The following is an 18,786-nucleotide window of genomic DNA, read 5'->3' on the forward strand; positions in this document are numbered from 1 at the left end:
TTTTTCAGGGCAGTGCCAGGGGGAGTTATTATTATTGTTAGAGGCATCAAAAGCCTAGTAGTTTTTTTCTTTTAATTTTTAAATTTATGTATTTTAAAAATTTGTTCTTTTTAGGTATGCAAGGCCTAGCGGTTTCTATATGGGCCCTGAAACCACGTTCTAGTCGATCCTTGGGCAAAGTAAACTGTCCATGCGCCAGTTTCTTCTGTATCTGTAAAAGAGTGTGTTAACCAGCTATCCCATAGGGTAGTGGTCAGGATCAAACAAGTTAATACATGTAAGGCACCTCGCACAGGGCTTGATTCTAGTAAGTACTTAGACACAGCTCAGTGGCTAAGGTCTGTATTTATGCCCCTTTTAAAAAAATATTTATTTTTGGTTGTAGTTGGACACAATATCGTTATTTTATTTGTTTTTATGTGGTGCTGAGGATCGAACCCAGGGCCTCACATGTGCTAGGTGAGCACTCTACTGCTGAACCCCAGTCCCAGCCCCCCAAGGATGACTTTTAATGACCTGGTATATATCATTCTAACTTTTATGGTTGGGAGTGGGGGGGGGGGGCGGGGGGGCATCCATCCATTCACAAATACAAGATCACACTGTGAACACTCCCTTATATTTTTGTTGTTCTCTTTCAGTTTTCATTACATCATGTTAATATCTGGTATTACATATCTTAAATGTGTAGTATTGTCTTGGTGAGTTTTTTAGGAATAAGAAGGGCTGGGGATGTAGCACAGTGGTAGAGTACTTGCCTAGCATGCTTGAGAAACCCTGGGTTCAGTCCCCAGTAACACCCCCGCCCCCAGGCAACTACATAAACACCCATTTGGTGTGGGGTTAAAAAAAATACACAATTAATCTGTGACATACATACATCTCACTGTAGATTTGCTGAGCAAGAAATACTGGTACCTATTTCTCTCTCTCTTTTTTAACAAGTTGTAGCATACCATATACATTACTCTGTTCCCTATGTTTTCCATAGATATGTGTCTTGGCATATTATTTAGCTAGTTCCCCTATTGATAGACATTTAATTTGCTTCTGCAACATGATACCACATATATTTTTATTCTTTGCATTGCTGGGGATGGAAGCCAGGGCCTTGGCACACAGTGCTAGGCAGGTTCTCTATCACTGAGCTACACCCAGCCCTCTATCAATCTGCATTTTAAAGAAAGTACCTCATTGCTACCCAGATGACTTAAAATGCAAAGATATAGCTTGTAATGGTTCTTGTTACTTAGAAGTAAGCCCTTTCTTGTTCCGGAGAGGTGGAGATTGAGAGGTTTTTCCTGAAATCCTATCAAGCAAGTAGTATAGAAATAAGATTGGTTGGTGAGGACCTGGGTTCTGTCCCTGGCACCACAAAACCAGAAACAAGATTGTATCTGGACCACAGGCATGTCACATTTGGAGTTTGATTCTGGGTGAGAGAATGTGGCTTAGGGTGTACCAGTAGGAAGAAATCTCAGTGTTGGCCCCTAGGGAAGCCTGCCTAGGTGTTACCTTCTCATTCTAACAGTTTTTGTTAAAAAATGCTTTAGTCAGTTGAAACACTGAGAGGATGTGAGCAGCTGTTGGGTTTAGAGACCTGATTTTTTCCTTTCATTATTCTTTGTGCCTTCTTTCTGATTAAGGCTTTGTGGGATGGAATCCATGGATTTCTTTCTTTTTGGTACCAGGGGTTTAACTCAGGGCATTGATTCAATCACTGAGCCACACCTTCAGCCCTATTTTGAAATCCTTGATTCTGTTCTTTAATAGATAACACAACCAGAGTGACTGGGTTTTCCTCTGTGCCATTCTCTGGTCTTCTCAGATTGGGCTGCTGGGCTCTGAGTTTTCCCAGAACATGAAGTCTACCCTGCTTGAAACTCTTCCATATTTCGTTAGGCAAGACAGATTGCAAGGCCAGCCTCGATTGAAGGGGAAGGGAAATAGAATCCAGGTGTTTGTTTTGGTACTGGGGATTTAACCTAGTGGTGCCTTACCACTGAGCTACAACCTCAACCCTTCTCCAACCCTTATTTAATTTTGAGACAGGGTCTTTTTAAGTTGCTTAGGTCCTCATTGAGTTGCTGAAACTGGCCTCAAACTTGTGATCCTCCTGTATCAGCCTCCTGAGTTTGCTGGGATTACAGGCATGCACAAGCACCACAGTGTTCTGGCTAGAATCCATGTTTTGTTGGGAGGAACAGAGATAAGTGCAGTCCACTTAAATTGATTATAAGTGGCCTTTTTAGGAAAATCCATAAATTCACCTAGATATTACCGCTCATGATTGAATTTGGATTTCCCTAAAATAGCCTGAATATTTATTCATGATTTTAGAATTGAAAGTTTGTTTTTTGGTACTGGGGATTGAACCCAGGGGTGTGTAAATCACTGAGCCACATCCCCAAGCCCTTGTTTTTTGTTTTGTTGTTTTGTGGTGCTGGGGATAGAACCCAGGGCCTTGTGCATTCGAGGCAAGCACTGTACCAAACTGAGCTGTATCTCCAGCCTCCCTTGTTATTTATTTATTTATTCATTTATTTAGAGAGGGGCCTCCCTAAGTTGCAGAGGCTGGCTTTGAACTTGCTATCCTCCTGCCATAGCCTCCCAGGCCACTGCAATTACAGGTGTGTGCCTCTGCACCTAGCTGTCCTCGTCACCATCATCATCATCTTTTTTTTTAAAAGAACACAACTTTAATAATTTTGTTACATATAAAATGATTCAGAAAGTGATTATTTTTTCAGGGCCCTAGGAGTCATGCTGAAGGCTTCTTTTATGGAGCTTACTGCTTCTAAATTAGAGTTGTTTGGAAAGGGAAAGGAGGCCTTGCAGTGCTAATTAGGTGCCTCTGAGACTTTTCGGAAACTTTCTATAGTCCAGAACGGGTAGTAGCACCCAGCATGGAGGAGAGAGAGGCCTAAAGGTGGGGTGGCTAGCATCTCCTGTGGCGTCATACTGAACAGGGCCTGTAGTTAACATGGGTGCTGACAGAGCAAGACTTGACATGTTTTCCCCCTAATAATCTTCCTTGTCTGGAGCTTTCACCACACCCATTCCTACTTACACCTGTAGGCTGATGTCAGACTTTACATCTTAAGAAGTCCATTGAAATTACATCCCAGGCCCAGTGTTTCTCGTTTTCTCCCCCAAACCTGTAACTGCTGGCCTAAGTCAGTCCTTCCTCCTACCGGACTGGGACCTGAGGAAGTGCATGCATTGGGATTCGTGGTTAACATGCTGTGGGACCTGTCAGGTGGGGATGACAGGAGTAGGGTCACTGGCCTTGTGGGCAGGCAGTGTGGCCTGCAGAGGATGTTGGGCCATGTTTGGGCCAGAGGTTGTTATTCAGTGTCTTTTCCCCCAATTTTTAAAAAAATATTTTTTAGTTGGTGATGGACCTTTATTTTATTTATTTTAAAAAATATTTATTTATTTATTTTTTTAGTTTTCAGTGGACACAACATCTTTGTTTGTATGTGGTGCTGAGGATGGAACCCGGGCCACACACATGCCAGGCGAGTGCGCTACCGCTTGAGCCACATCCCCAAGCCCCTATTTTATTTATTTGTATGTGGTGCTGAGAATGGAACCCAGTGTCCCGCATCAACCCCAGCCCCGCCCCCAATCTTATTTAAGGAATCTTTCACTATTCTTTTCAGTGAGCAAACAAAATAATAGCCCTGGAGAAGGCTGGCCAAAAGGCCTTTGAGTGGCTTCCCAGCTCATTCTCCATCCTGCCTTGCACGTGACTAACCCGAACCCTACTAACCTGAACCCTTAGAGCCCTCTGGGCCTCCCTCTCCTTTCTGTTTAGAACTGTTATCAGCATTTAAAATTCATGCAGTTTCTTAGGATGGATTCTTCTCCAGCACCAGTGTCTGATCCCTGGTTCATGGGTATAAGCAGCTCGCTTATAAGCACTTGAGTCAGAGTCACTTGATAAGCAGCCAACTTATCACGAAGAATTGGGAGAAGCGTGGTATTGATGTTTGAACCCAGATTTCCTGACTCAACACAAGATGGTCCAATGCATGCTCTGGCCCTCTTCCATGTCTAGATGACTAGAAGAGTTAGTGTAATTTCTGTTCCTCAAGGCCACTTGGCCAGGGAGTACACCCTTGCTGGGAAGCTTTCTCCTCCTTTTTACTCCAGATTCTTCTACACATGGGCCAGGAGCAGTATGCCACTTTTAACTGATCTGTGTTTCACCCTCTGGCACCGTGTGGTGCCAGGAAGCCCTTCCCACATCGGCTCTCCACAGCGTCTCTTGCTTCTGTGGTTGAATGGAGTCAGTTATACAAAATATAATTTTCCTGTCAATTTTGGGCAAATTTTTCTTACCTTGCTTAGCATAATCTGGTTGGTTTTCTGCCATGTGTTTTCCAAACCAGGCCATTTTGGGGAGTGAAGAGGGTGTTGCTGGTAAGAGTTGTTTTATAACCTCCCAAGGCTCTTAAATTCCATGTGAGTAGGATAAACATTAGCAGTAAACACAGCATACTAGATAAGGATATGGCGGCCTTAAAGGCCACAACTTGAGTGTAGGCTAAGTTGTAAGAGCTGCCTCTTAAAATGGATCAGGTTGAGACTCAAGGAGAGAGACCTGGGAGAGCCAGGGTGCTCCCCACAGCTGCTCAGTGCCACAGGCCAGCACCTGCAGGGGAGGAGCCTTAGATGCAGCCAGGGTGAATGTGGTGGAAGACTAAGGAAAAAGCTGCAGGGGCCAGGAATTCATTGTGAGGGTCCATTTGAGCCAAATGTTTTCTTGCCTTTTATCTTTCCCTCAACTGATTTAGGTTATAGCCAAAATGAGGAAGACTTTCATCCAGATGCAACCGGACAGAGATTTCAGGACCCACTGAGATACCAATTTAAGTTCTCTAGTTCCCTAATTTCTGAAACCTTGGATTACACGACTGATACTACGACTGATACTACGTAGTGCTTTCATTAGTTCAAAGCCAGCCTCAGCAAAAATGTGCCAAGCAACTCAGTGAGACCTTGTCTCTAAATAAAATAGAATATAGGGCTGCGGGGGCTGGGATTGTCTCTCAGCAGTAGAGAGCTCGCCTAGCATGCTTGGGGCCCTGGGTTTGATCCTCAGCACCGCATAAAAATAAATGAATGAAATAAAGGTATTGGGTCCAACTACAACCAAAAAAAATAATAATAATAATATAGGGCTGGGGATGTGGCTCAGTGGTTAAGTGCCCCTGAGTTCAATCCTTGTTGTCCACCCTCCCCAAGTTAAAGAAGGAAGAAGAAAAATGTTGAATAATACCAGGAATTCAAGGTTCTAAAGAGGAGTCTGGCTCCAGTGATTTGGCTTCCATGCCCCCAAGTGATGCTCTTCTGATTTGTCTGATGGCCAGTTAGTTGTGTCCTGCTGGCCTGGCTGTGTTGGGATTCCCTGACTTTCTCGGGATCATTTCTTTTGGTCCTTGCACCCACTGTAATTTCTGCTTCTGCAGGGTGCAGCTGTGGAGAGCTGTGCACACTGGTGGGAAGAGAATGGGCGAACTCCAAGGGGCTGGGGCTTCATTTCTGGTCTGAGCCAGGCCCAACAGCCATTCCTGGTTTGGCCTCTAAAGTGACCCAGTGCAGTTAGCAGACTTCTCTCCATCTGGTCCCAGCTAGGCTGAGCCCTTCTTCACTAGGTCACATACCTCTTAGCTCTGCAATTCCGATTTTCTGCTGCCCAGTTCTTTTTCTGTGTGTTGGACTAGTGCTGCTGGCTCACCTTGGCTCCCTGTGCCACCCTCTGTTGAGCTGCTTATGTCCAATTTCACTTGCCTTCTCCCCATTGTCTTTCCTAGGACCCCTTTCCATCATTGATGGCTAATAGAAGGACACTGTTTTCTTCTGCAGTGTGGGTCTGTCTTTGCTTTCTTTTTCTTTCCTTTACTTTCTAGAGATTGAATCCAGGAATGCTTAACCACTGAGCTGTATCCCCGTATATTTTATTTTGAGACAGGATCTAAGTTGCTTTAGGGTCTTGCTAAGTTGCTGAGGTTGGTTTGAATTGGAGATCCTCCTTCCTCACCTCCTGAGCCACTGGAATTACAGATGTGCCCACCACACTTGGCCAGTGTGGGCTTTCCTTTTGGGGATGGTAGGTGGAGTGGTACCTGCCCTCACCAGAGAACCTTCCTCAGGTTACTTCCTATATTGGGACAGACAGGTGGTTTTCATCTCTGGGAAGTCCTTTGAAGCAGCTGGCCTGGCCTGGGCTCTGTGGCTGGCCCCATTTCCCCTTTGTCATTTGTAGGGGTATCCATGGGGTTAGGTTTCCTAGTAGAGGGAGGCGCCTAGAATATTCTGCCTAACACACTGGTATTTTAAAAGGGCTTTTTAAAAACAAACTTCTTGACAGGGCCAGGGCATCTCTTCTGCACCAGAGCCTTTGCTTGAGGTCTCTTTGCTCTGGCTTATTTTTGCCTTTTACTTGAGAAAACTGTTGAAAGGCTCTGGGGAAAGAGGAAGTGCTGCAAGAACAAGCCTAGCTTCTGTTTTTTTTTTTTTTTTGGGGGGGGGGGTGTGTACCCAGAATTGAACTCAGGGGCACTCGACCACTGAGCCACATCCCCAGCCCTATTTTTTTTGCATTTTATTTAGACACAGGGTGTCACTGAGTTGGTTAGCGTCCCTCACTTTTGCTGGGGCTGGCTTTGAACACAGGATCCCCCAGCCGCGTGCTCCACCGCCCAGCTCTGGCTGCTGATCTGAATACCCTTCTCCAAGAGGCAGTTTTGGGTACTGCAGCTCAAGCTCAACTTGGGGCTTGGCAACAAATCTCCTTGCCTCACAGACAAGCCCCAGTTCCCTCCCTGGCCTCTCCTTACCAAGGAGCCCATCACTGCCCTGAAAAGGATTAGAGGCCATATGTGGGTCATCCTAGGATTGGTCCCTGGTCCCCTTCCCAGTTTAAATAATCCTCACCAACGAGTAACTCTGTAGTAAAACAAAATTCCTACATCACTAAATACTTGATTAGGCTGTTGATTCAGACACAGTGCTTGGAAGGTAACGGTCTTGTAACATTGGCTACAGATCTGGCCTGTAATCATGGACCACCAGGAAGAGCAGAGTTGGATCTTTCTTACCCCATGACTGACTCATGAGCCTTAACCAGAACAGAGAGCAACAGAGTATAATGTAGGGGGTCCAGCTACCCAAGATATAAATAATACTGGAATGGGAGAGAGAAGAGAATTTTGACTCTATTGTTAAAAGTGGAAAGGGTGGCTTTCCAAATATATTTTCTAAAATTTTTAGTTGTAGATGAACACAGTACCTTTATTTATCTTTTTTTTTTTAAGAGAGAGAGAGAGAGAGAGAATTTTTCAATATTTATTTTTTAGTTTTCGGCAGACATAACATCTTTGTATGTGGTGCTGAGGATCGAACCCGAGCCGCACGCATGCCAGGCGAGCGCGCTACCGCTTGAGCCACATCCCCAGCCCGTCCTTTATTTATCTTTATGTGGTGCTGAGGATCGAACCCAGGGCCTCACACGTGCCAGGCAAACGCTGTATCACTGAGCCACAACCCCAGCCCTCTAAATATTTTTTTAAAAACTTTAGTTTACTCTTATCTGTGTTCTTATTACTCTTCGTCTTGGATAATTTCCCCCAGGTAATGAGTACTTTTCCCTTGCTTTAAAAAAAAAAAAAAAAAGCCACCTGTCTACATGATCCCCACCACACACGCAACTGAAACCTCCTTTGCTACTTTAGGGAGCGGAAGGGTTTCAGGTGTACAATGTTATCCTCTGTTTAAGAGGCAGGACTGAGTTACACGGCCACCTACAGTCTGGATCCCTACCACCCACCCCAAGTTAGTTCCCAGATACTCTTGACTCCTATCCAGGACTCAACAGATTAAAACCTGCCCTGCTTTTTTGCAACCTTAGGGGCAACAGGAAAACTCTGTGTCTCTGTCAAAATCTATCTTTTTTACATCTGGCTTGAAAATCTATAATTTATGTGGGCAGTGATCTCAGTGTTAGGGCAAATCTCTTTTATTTGTGGCTGGAAGCTGCTTGGGCCACTCATTAGTACACCAGAGGTCAGATGCATGCTGGGTGGCAGCTGGGACTGTAATGATTTCATAGGGCTTTGCTTGACTGTTGGCTGCCTGTGGCGCTGTAAATCGGACTCGTTCTAATTTTTTGAAAACCTCCAGGGAATTAGTCCATACTTCCTTCTTGGGAGACAGAATTAATATAGTATTTCTCAGGAAGGCTGAGGCAGGAGGAACATAAGTTCAAGGTCAGCCCCAGCAATTTAGGGAGGTCCTGAGCAACTTAGCCAGACCCTATCTCAAAATAAAAAAATAGGAAGGGCTGGGGATGTGGCTCAGTAGTGTTAAGTGCCCCTGAGTTCAATCCCTGGTATACTACCCCCAAAAAACAAACAAACAAACAAATAATAAAATACTATTTGTAGTGGAGAGCCAAGGAAAAAGAATATCTCATAAGAAAATTGTGGAGAAAGAATGGTAGCAATCTATTAGAAACAAAGTTTGCGGGCCCTTGGAGTAAAGGCATTTATGGGCTTAGTGAGTATTTTCTTAGGTCCTTGCTGAGGCTGAGCTTCAAGCCTCACCCCGTTAACACTTAGGTTATTGGGTGGTCGTACCTTTTCTGGGGGTATATCAAATGTATGATTAGAGCTTTGATGATGATATACACCTATGTAGTCCTCCCTTCCACAAAGATAACATTTCCATCACTCCTGAACAGTTCCACTGAGGTCCCAGACCCCCAGTCCATTCCTGTTCTAATCTGTAACTACTGTTTTCATATTTTTACAATTTATTTTCCCTTCACGTAAGTGGAATTGTGCAGTATGTCCTCTGCCTTTAAGAGTCATCAGTATAATTATTTGAATCATAATTCATTTCGCCCTACTGAACTATATCCCTAGCCCTTTCTATTTTTGAGACAGGGTCTTACTAAATAGCTGAGGTGGGCTTTGAACTTGATCCTTCTGCCTCAGCCTCCCGAATTGGAGGGATTAGGTGAGCACCACTGCACCAGGCTCCAAATTGCCACCTTCCTTCATGGAACCTAAAAATGTTATTTAGACTGACTAGAAGATTCTGACCCCACGTTGTACTCTTGTTGGATATCCCCGTTTACATGCATAACTTGGGACTCTTACCTTAACCCTTGGAGTCACATGTGCTTCAACATTCAAAATTTCTGACACTATTCAGGTGTGGCATATGCCTGTAGTCCCTACTACTTTGGATGCCAAAGCAGGAGGATCTTACAAGTTGGAGGCCAGCTTGGGCAATTTAGCAAAATAAAATAATAATAGTAAAGAAAGGGCTGGGGATGTAGTTCAGTGATAGAGCAATTCTCCTAGTATGTGTGAGGCTCTGAATTCAATCACCAGTGTTGCAAAATTTTATTTTATTTTATTTTTTATTGTTGCAAAATTTTAAAAGGTTTATATCGCATGTGGAAAATATGCAAGGGTACTACAAAATAATGAAAAAAAATAGCGTTTCAGTAGTGAAATATAAAAACTCATTAAATGATATAAGTAAAGATCATAAGTCATTTTCATGCCAGTTCTGGTATTTAAAAAATCCCCCCCCCTTGATACTGGGGATTGGGCACATGGCAAGGGGTGCTTTACCTCTGAGTTACATTCCCTAGTCCTTTTTGAAACAGGGTCTTGTTAATTTGTTGGGTCTCACTAAATTGCTGAGGCTGGCCTTGAATTTGCCATCCTCCTGCCTCAGTCTTCCCAAGTTCCTGGGATTACAGTCCTGTGCCACCTCACCCAATTTAAAAATATTTTGACAAAAATTTTGTATTGTTTGGAAATATGGATACTTTGTGGTAGAATGGCTATATTGAGCTAATTATCACTCACATTATCTCACGTGCTCCTCTTTTATGAGAACTTTAAAAACTGCCTTAGTCATTTTTAAGAATAGAGGATATTTGTTGCTGTGGCACATGTTTTGACCCTAACTACTTGGAAGGCTGAGGCAGGAGGATTGTAGATTTGAGGCCAGCCTTGACAATTTAGTGAGATCTGTTTCAAAAATTGTAAGGGCTAGCAATAAAGTGCTTTCCTAGCATGTATGAACCCCTCGGTTCCATTCCAAGCACTGCCCCCCCCCCCAAAAAAAAAAAAAAAAAAAACCCCGAAGCAAACAAAACACAAAACCCAACAATACCCCAAACAAAAAAAGCCCCCAAACCAAAAAAACCCAAACAAAAACAAAACCTCAAAACAGATTGTAGTCACCTTATACACAGTTTTCTGATTTTGAATGATGATTGTGGATTTATATGGGGCTTCTTATAGTTTGTTTCACTGAAGTTTTTATGGTGCCCCTAAGTTCATAATTAAAAAAAAATTGTTAACATCCCTTTTATTTTATTTCACCTGAGACCCCATCCACCTCTAAAAATGCCCTCATCTAGCTGGGCGTGGTGGCTGAGGCAGGAGGGGATTGCAAGTCAAACAAAACCAGTCTCAGTAATTTAGTGAGGCCCTGAGCAACTCGGTGAGACCCAAACACAAAAAGGGTTAGGGGTGTGGCTCAGTGGTTAAGTGCCCCTGGCCTCAAACCCCAGTACTCAAAAACAAAAACCAACCAACCCAATGAGGAAAAAACAACAAAAATATAAAGCACCCGACTCATAAAAAGACCCCTCCCACCCTTGCATTTTGGAAAACCCCTTGTACACAACTGACCCAGTGAGGCTTGCTGCTTTCTTCAGTCCCGTGGGTGCCATCATGACTGTCTCCCTCAGCCAGAGGTCCCCTGCTGCCTTTGAGTTTGGTCTTCCTAAGTGCACCCCGACTGGCACTTCACTGCCTTTGCTGTCACCGGTCGAGGTTGACCCAATTTAGATGTTAAATTTGGGAATCCTTCCTATCCACACTTGGAAATAGATTTATCCTATTGTCTTCATATCAAGCGATAGAGCAATTGAACCTAGAATATGTTACCAAATTGAAGGTGTGCACAGCGGCATATGATGGTAATCCCAGTGATTTGGGAGCATCCAAGTTCAGCTGCAGCCTCTGCAGTTAAAACAGGGTGGTGGTGGTGAGGGGCTGGGGATGTAAATGTAAAGTGTCCTTGGGTTCAACCCCCCCACCCCAGTTCCAAAAATTAAAAAAGAATATATTACCAAATCAAAAATTTGAGATAATAGAACAAGGGTATTCATTATGGCATTGCTTCTCCTCCCCCTGCAAAGAAATAGGAAGATTTTGGTGGGATAATGGGGACTGAACCAAGTGGTGCTCAACTACTGAGCTACATCCAGCCCTTTTTGTTTTGAGACAGGGTCTCCCTAAGTTGCTTGGGCTATCCTTGAACTTAAGATGCTGGGATGACACGCGTGCACCACCATGCCTGTCAAAACTTTTAAATTATGATAAATTGGTATGACAACATACCCCGCAACTATTAAGGAAAAAATAGGCAGTTATAATACAGAGTGACACACATTCTGCAAGTTAATAATATAGTTAAGTGAAAAAGTTCTGCATACTTAAAAATGTGTAGAGTCCATAAAAATTGGCATATTTTTGGGTTATCAGTAGACATTGAGAAGCAGATTTTTTTTTGTTGTTGTTTTTAAATGAACAATCTCACAAACTTCCTCAGGCTGGCCTCCTTGGCTCAGGAGATCCTCCTGCTATAGGCAGGACTACAGGGGAACACCACCACATTGGGCTCTACACTGGGGAGATTTAGAAAAAGTACTTGCATTTGTTTATATTTTTGTTTTTAAATAAATTATGCTATCTATTTAAATCAAAGATATTTTGGGGAAACCCACCCCCCAGCCCCGGGTCATTTGTCCTCAGCAGATCTCCTCTTGAACTGGTGGTGATGGTGGTGCATGAAATAGGTTTCTACTTCCTTCCCTCCTTCTCTATGGGCCTCCCAGGCCAGGGATACAGGGTAGCACATGGCCTGGTTTTGAGGGGTGGGGGCCGCTGAGGGTTTGGACTTTGGGTTTCAGAAGAGTGGCATTCAGTCTTATATCTAAAATCATTTGGTTTTGATGTTAAGTCATTGACTTTGTTTCATGGTAGACTTTACATGCTCAACTTGATTTATGATTTTATTTGTTGCCTTTCTGTAATGGGAAACTCGAGACACCCCCCCTCCCCTTAGGTGAGTAAAGAGAGCTCCTTCTGTCCAGGAGTTACTGGACAGCCCTAGTCTGTGTGAGGCCAAGTAAATAGCCTTGATCGTTTTTAAGGGATGTGGAATCTATCTGAAAAAATAAATTTTCAGCAGTTTCTATATCTCAGTTAAGGAATTTTGATGAACTTGAAACCACGTGGCAATCAGAAGCTGCCCCCTCCTTCCTTTTAGTTTACATTCTTCTTTTGATATGGGTAGCTGTACTTTAAACCTGATGCTCTTTCTTCAGATGTGTGTGGGGGGGCTCCAATAGGAGGCCCAGGGTGTGTGTGCCCCTTGTTGGACCACAGACAGTATAAAACTGGGTTCCAGGAGAGCATACACACATGAACGCCTTGTTCATGAACAAAGCACTTTATTTCATCACGGGCTGAAGCAAACCTGCCTACTTTGTATTTTTATTTATTTATTTTTCTTTTAACCTTCCCCCACCCCCAGTTCCTTTCCTGCTGGGCCTACATTCCTAGGTCTTTGTCTCTGCCTGGTATTTTAGAAATTTTGGGAGAGGAAGGCAGTGGGTGGGACGTTCTGGAAGCTGGGGGCAGGGAAGAGGGTGGTCACTAGTAGGGTCAGAGGTCAAACCTGCTCCATTTAGCTGGGGCAGCCAGATTGTCGCCAGGCCTGAAGGGGCGTATCCATGCATCTGCCTGGGAAGCCCCAAATGGGCAGTGTTAGGCCCTGGAATTCCTGCCGCCAGAGGACTTCTTCCCCATTTGCCCATCCCCCACCTACCCCCACCCCCACCCCAGGTCAGTCCCAGGAGAAGCAGTTCATGGCTGCTGCCACATTTCTGGCCACAGGACCCTCTGCAATGGTCTACTTTCTTCCTTTAAAATAATCTTCCAGTTCTTGCAAAGAAAATTGCAACCATGTACACGCTTACCTAAGGATTGTGTTTTAAGCTTTGAAGTTGTGGTTTTTCAATATTAGAAATTATAGGCAGATAAGATGTGGAACTCCTAAATGAGCTGTGAAATCTTCCCAGTTTTATCCCAACTTTTAGCTGGAGAACTCACAAGAATTGATTTCATCTTACAATTTTGGACCATGCATTCTTTCTAAAAATTATAATTGATTAAATACAATAGCCTATGTGTTATCTGGAGCCCCCCCACCCATCCCCACTTTCATTTTCTTTCTTTCTTTTTTTTTTTGTGATGCTGAGTATGAAACCCAGGGACTCATGCATGCTAAGTAAGTTCTGGGTGCTGCTGGGGAAGCCTGGAATGGCAGAAGCACTGGCTCTCTGATCCCATGTCAAACGGTGCCAGGTGGGATTGCATGCAAGGCCTCCTTTGACATATTATGGAGGCATCCAGGCTCTCAAGCCAGGGAGGGTATGGAAAAGTTTGGTGCCAGGGGCTCTGGACACCCTATCTCTTTCCTGCCATCACCTATTTTGGCCAGAATTTCTTTTCTGGCCAGTGTAACTACAGAGTCTTTTAAGACTTAACCATTCACAGGGGATCTCCTATGCACATCACATGAGCTGTTTTAAGGTCAAACAAACAAGCTTCAGAAAACTTCTTGCAATTGCACAACTGCAGTCCAGGCCCAGCTTCCTAGTTCAGCCCAGAATTACTTGGAAGCCCTTTGGTTTCTGTTGTCAAGTCCCTAGAGAGGGGTCCTGGGATTTTAGGGTTGGAAAGGGTCTCCTAGTCAGACCCCCTGTTTGTTTCACAGATGAGATTGAAGCTCAGGCAGGTCAAAGGAGGTGACTGGACAGATGGCCCCACAGCCAGGTCGGGGCCGGCCTCTGGTTAACAGCCGGAGGTTCTTTTCCACTCCCCGGCCTTGAAGTGCAGATCGGTCCTAGGCTGTTATGTTTGCATGAACCCACAGCCTGAAGGAAGCTAGGGGCCTTTGGCCAGTCCACACAGCTGTCCTGAGAAAAGATGTAAAGAAAATAGATATGGTCTCAAGTTGCGTAGCTGATTGGTAGAAAGGGGAAGACCTCTGAGGGTTCAGAGCTGTGTTTTATTCTAATTTTAAAAGGAACCTTCTGATAGAAGGTTTTCACACTTCACATTAGCATAGGATTGATCCCTTTATTCCCATGACAAATGGAGGGAGCAAAGGGAAGGAATGTGGCTGAGGTTGTTGAAACTGGTAGAATTGCTTTAGCACCACCTCATAAAAGGGGGTTGGGTGGGTGGAGGAGGGCTGCCCAGGAATTTTTCCTGGATTTATCCAGCTTAGCATCTTTTGGTTAGTATTTAGACTTTGCTTGAGAATTTTTTAGTTTTAACAGATTAGAAGGATTAGCTCATCTCTAAAAAGGTGGACCTGCTTAAAAAGCAATTGGCCTTGAGGGAGGCAAATCCTCACCACCTGGCTTCAGGCTACGCTGTTGTTGGAAAAGTACTGCAGTGCTCTCTCTCACCTGGTAGTGGAGTTAGGAACTTTTTCACATTTCCCTGTGTAGAGTCTATATAATCGTATGGAGTCTGTAAAACCTCCTACATCAGATCCACTTCTTTACAAAATTAATTTAAAAAAAAAACAATATCCTAAAGCTTTTAACTTTTCTTGTTTCTGAATCCAGAAGTTTCTTCTAAACTTTTAAGTTTCTACTAAACTTTTAAGTTTCTAAGTCTAAGCATGGTGGACCACAAAACTTCCCTGTCAATAGCCCCAAGTGGAGCAGCTCCTTCTTGAGCCATGCGGGAGGATGTTTTCCTATGGACCTGCTACAGTTTTGGATGTTTAAGAAAATAAAAACCTCAAAAGAGAGAAGCAGCCTCTTTTCCACTATTTGCCTCATCCCCAGCCCCTCTCTGGGCGGGGCCCTCAGGCTTGCCTCCAGGCCTCTCAGTCTGTCTTCCACCTCCCTGGCTGCTTCCTGTTCAGCCTCTCCCTGAGGCTCACACCCTGGAGCTCCACCTTGCCTGGTGAATGAGGTAGCCAGGACCATGCTTCTGTTGGAACCAGCTCTTTAGAAGGCCCGAGCTGGCTTCCTGACTGTGTCCTTGCTAACTGTGTAGCCCTTGAGCACGCCACAGCCTCCCCTCACCCGGAGATATACATGTGCTGCTCTATATGGAAAGCACCCGGGTTCCTTGCACACTAAAAGTTTCCTTGCCGGACACGGGTCCCCTGTGCCAAGGAGCATGCTTTCTCAAGAGTGCCTTGTTTATCAACAGGTGAGGGTTGCGCCAGCCCTTCTCTCTGCTTCCCAGATGCAGGGCCCCAGGGAAGAGTATAACATCACATAACAGTAGTTCTCTCAGCACTGGCTGCCTCTCAGGTTCAACTTCTTAGGAAAACTTGGCAGGAAGAAGAAAGGCAAGAAGCTGGCTGGCTTTAACACTAGCTTTATGTCCGTTCCAGTACCTTAACTCTGTGGAGTGCCCAGGAGATGCGAGCTGTGTGCCTAACCCTTCACATGGGGTGTTTTTATTTATTTACCATATATATATATATGCACATACATATATATTAGTTGTAGATGGACACAATATCTATCTTCATTTATTTTTATGTGGTGCTGAGTTTCGAACCCAGTGCCTCAGGAATACAAGGCAAGAGATCTATCACTGAGCTACAGTCCCATATTTACCTTGTCCTCCTCCTCCTCATCATCAACTGGCTCTTGACCATTGGGTATGTTTAACACACACCCAGTGACTGGAGTGCCACAGAAACTTTTGATATTCTTGCAATCAGGGGACATAGTTTTACGACGTATCTGGATGGTTAAGCTGAGTTGCCGGGAAATCCTTCATGCCCGGAGAGTTGTTTTGTTTCCATCCGTATCTTTGTCGAAGTATTTCAGTTATGATTATGGCCAAAATTTTTGGGATATGACTGAACCCGCAACCCAAGGTGGGCTACCCCGCTAGCTTTTGGGCAGAGCGAGAGGGAAGCACCTGTAGGAGGGTGCCTGCTTGTTGGGAAGAGGGTCCTTTGGGTTCTGGGACCCAGGGTACCACTGTTGCTTTCTCCTCTCTTGCACCCTGCACCTCTCATACGTGTCCTCTCTCTGGTCCCCAGGTGCTGCACCTCTACTGTGACACTTGCTCTGTGCCCATCTGTCGGGAGTGCACAATGGGCCGACACGGTGGCCACAGCTTCATCTACCTCCAGGAGGCGCTGCAGGACTCGAGGGCACTCACCATCCAGCTGCTGGCAGATGCCCAGCAGGGACGCCAGGCAATCCAGGTCAGCCTCCGTACCTTTCACTGATCCTACCGGGAACCTTTCCCTCTACTTGTCAGTCGGCATGTGGAGACAGTTGGGCGGACTGGGATGTGGGGGCACGTGGAATAATGACCACAAGGAGCGCATGTGTCATCCATGCAGGGTACCTAGCACTGTCCTGGGAGGATGATAGGGATGTGACCCAAGTTATTAGATCCCCCCACACCTAGATGGGCCCCATCACATACCTTTATGTTACCTGAAATTTCAGCCTTTTCCCCAAATTCAAGTAGACATTGGTATTCTTCAACCAGGATTGCAGAAACTGGACACTTAATGCTTCTTGGGCAAGGGTACTCCCTAAACAGATTTGCTTATTTACAGATGAGAAGTGATGAACACAAAGCATTTCAATACAATTTCCAGAGTGTCTTTGGGTGATCAAGACTTGGTTATTTAAAACCCTTGTCTGTTGAATTTCTATAATTTTAGGGTTAAGGAGGGGCATATGTGTTATTGAGAGCTGACAAAGGTCTCTTAAAATGGTTAGGTAATAGTGTACCTGGATTGTTTTTAAATCTTCTTGTCTGATCTAGGTGACAAGGTTTTAAGAATCAGAAAATCATGGCATACATTCCCCTTGTAGGATAAGGCTGAAGTCAAGAGAAATTGCTCAATAAGCTCTAGCAGAGATTGCACGGGAAACTTTTATTATTTACTTTCTGGAGGACTTGAATAGGTGAATCATTTAAGAAAATATGTTCCGTATTTGGAAGAGCTGAAGAATGGAGATCATATACTCTGGAGAAGGGCAGGTTTTATTCAATGAGTTTCTAAGCAGTTATCAGTTCATCTGCATGATATTGAAACAGTCTTTTCTTATGAGTCAGATTTTCTGACGTTGCAGTTTTGAAATTGAAGAGTCTGTATTTCTGGAGTGACTCATTCTGTCACCGTTTTTTAAGGAAAACCAGAGTTTTCCTTAAAAAGACCTTCACAATGCCTAGGGGTTGCTATTCAGGTTGTCACTTTGTTGTATGACAGTATATTGGTGTCCACGCAGATGAAGAGAGCCGATGAAGAGCTTGTGTATTCTGCCCTCGCTCCCCCTACTGGAAATTAAACCCAGGGCGCTTTCCCACTGACTTATAACCCTAGCCCTTTAAAAATTTTTGCACCAGGGTCTAAGTTGCTGAGAGGTTTCAGACTTGCATCCTCCTTCCTTATAGCCACCAAGCCCAGTGTGTATTCTGTTTTTAAGCCACTACAATTAGTACGTCCACAGTTCCCCACCAGAACCTCCTAGATTCTGGTGCCTAACCTCCATGGTGCATTTCCTGGGAAGCTTCAAGGGCTATAGGTGTCTCGTCCTCACCTGTTAAATGGTAAAATTTTATTCACCCCTTTTTGTCCTTGTGAAAATATTCCAGGGTTCCTTGAACCACAAGTGAGAGAACTGCTGGTTCTCTCTGCACTTTGTGAGCTCAGCCATTCTTGGAGAAAAAGGAGTGTCATGATTTGTTGGAACCTTATGAAGGGTGGTTAAAATGGTGAAATCTCAGAGGTGAACTTTTTGTTGAGAAAAGGGGCAGAAGATGGCTGTTTGTCATGCTCAACTTTCTAAATTAAATATCATGCTAAGAAGCTGCTGTGGGAGTGGAAAACATTCTAGACCTAGCCAATGGGGGTCAAATGTTAGTTAATAGTATGTGGCTGGCATTAATTTGAGTAGTAGGTCACGGGGCACTTTGGGTGGAAGAGCCAGATGGCAGATGAGTTGAGGTGGGACACTGAAGGTCCTCATATAACTGTGTGTGTGTGTGTGTGTGTGTGTGTGTGTGTGTTTGTGAGAGGGAGAGAGAGAACGAACACGAACCTTTTGGCTCTGGGTTACAGTGCTTTAGCACCAATACTCAAGAAGTGATCTGAAGACTGGGTGGTAGACACATCTTTCTGTCTGAGGCCTTTTGGTTGGTTGATTTGTTTATGGAACCTCAGTGCATTGGCCATTTCCAACTTCCACCTGGAAGTTCAGAAGCCCTCTTGGAAAACAGTGTCAGTGGCATAAGTGGCTCCTGGGTGTGGGAGCTGCTCATTCCCTTCCTGAGCTGCCTGCACAGGCCTTTGCTCAAGGTTGAGGACATGCTAGCTCTTCATTCCATTGACTGAAAATCCAGTTTGTTCCTCACACCATAGAAACAAACTATTCCCAAGCCCAGAAAGACTGACTGGTGTGGCCTAGGTTTCATCATATAGAGGTGTTTTGTACACAGGCTGCTGGTAAGAATGGTGATCGTTCTGTTCTTCAGACAGACAGAACGGGGAGGAGTTGGTACATATATAGTTTACATATTTTATACATTATATAAAAATATAAAGACAGTTTTATATAAAGGTTTAATTTGTGTATGAAGGGGCAGGTATTTCTTTTTCTGGTCACAGAGC

General features: G+C 44.4%; 1 protein-coding gene across 1 annotated transcript in view; it reads left to right on the forward strand.

The window, feature by feature from the left end:
- Positions 1-18,786, forward strand: part of Trim71 (tripartite motif containing 71) — a 64,817-nt gene that overhangs the window by 29,208 nt on the left and 16,823 nt on the right. The window contains exon 2 of the mRNA XM_027932085.3: positions 16,195-16,362. Coding sequence (XP_027787886.3) covers positions 16,195-16,362 — 168 coding nt within the window. The remainder of the gene's footprint in view (positions 1-16,194; positions 16,363-18,786) is intronic.

The sequence above is a fragment of the Marmota flaviventris genome, chromosome 1 (genome assembly GCF_047511675.1).
Source record: "Marmota flaviventris isolate mMarFla1 chromosome 1, mMarFla1.hap1, whole genome shotgun sequence".
Classification (NCBI taxonomy): Eukaryota; Metazoa; Chordata; class Mammalia; order Rodentia; family Sciuridae; genus Marmota; species Marmota flaviventris.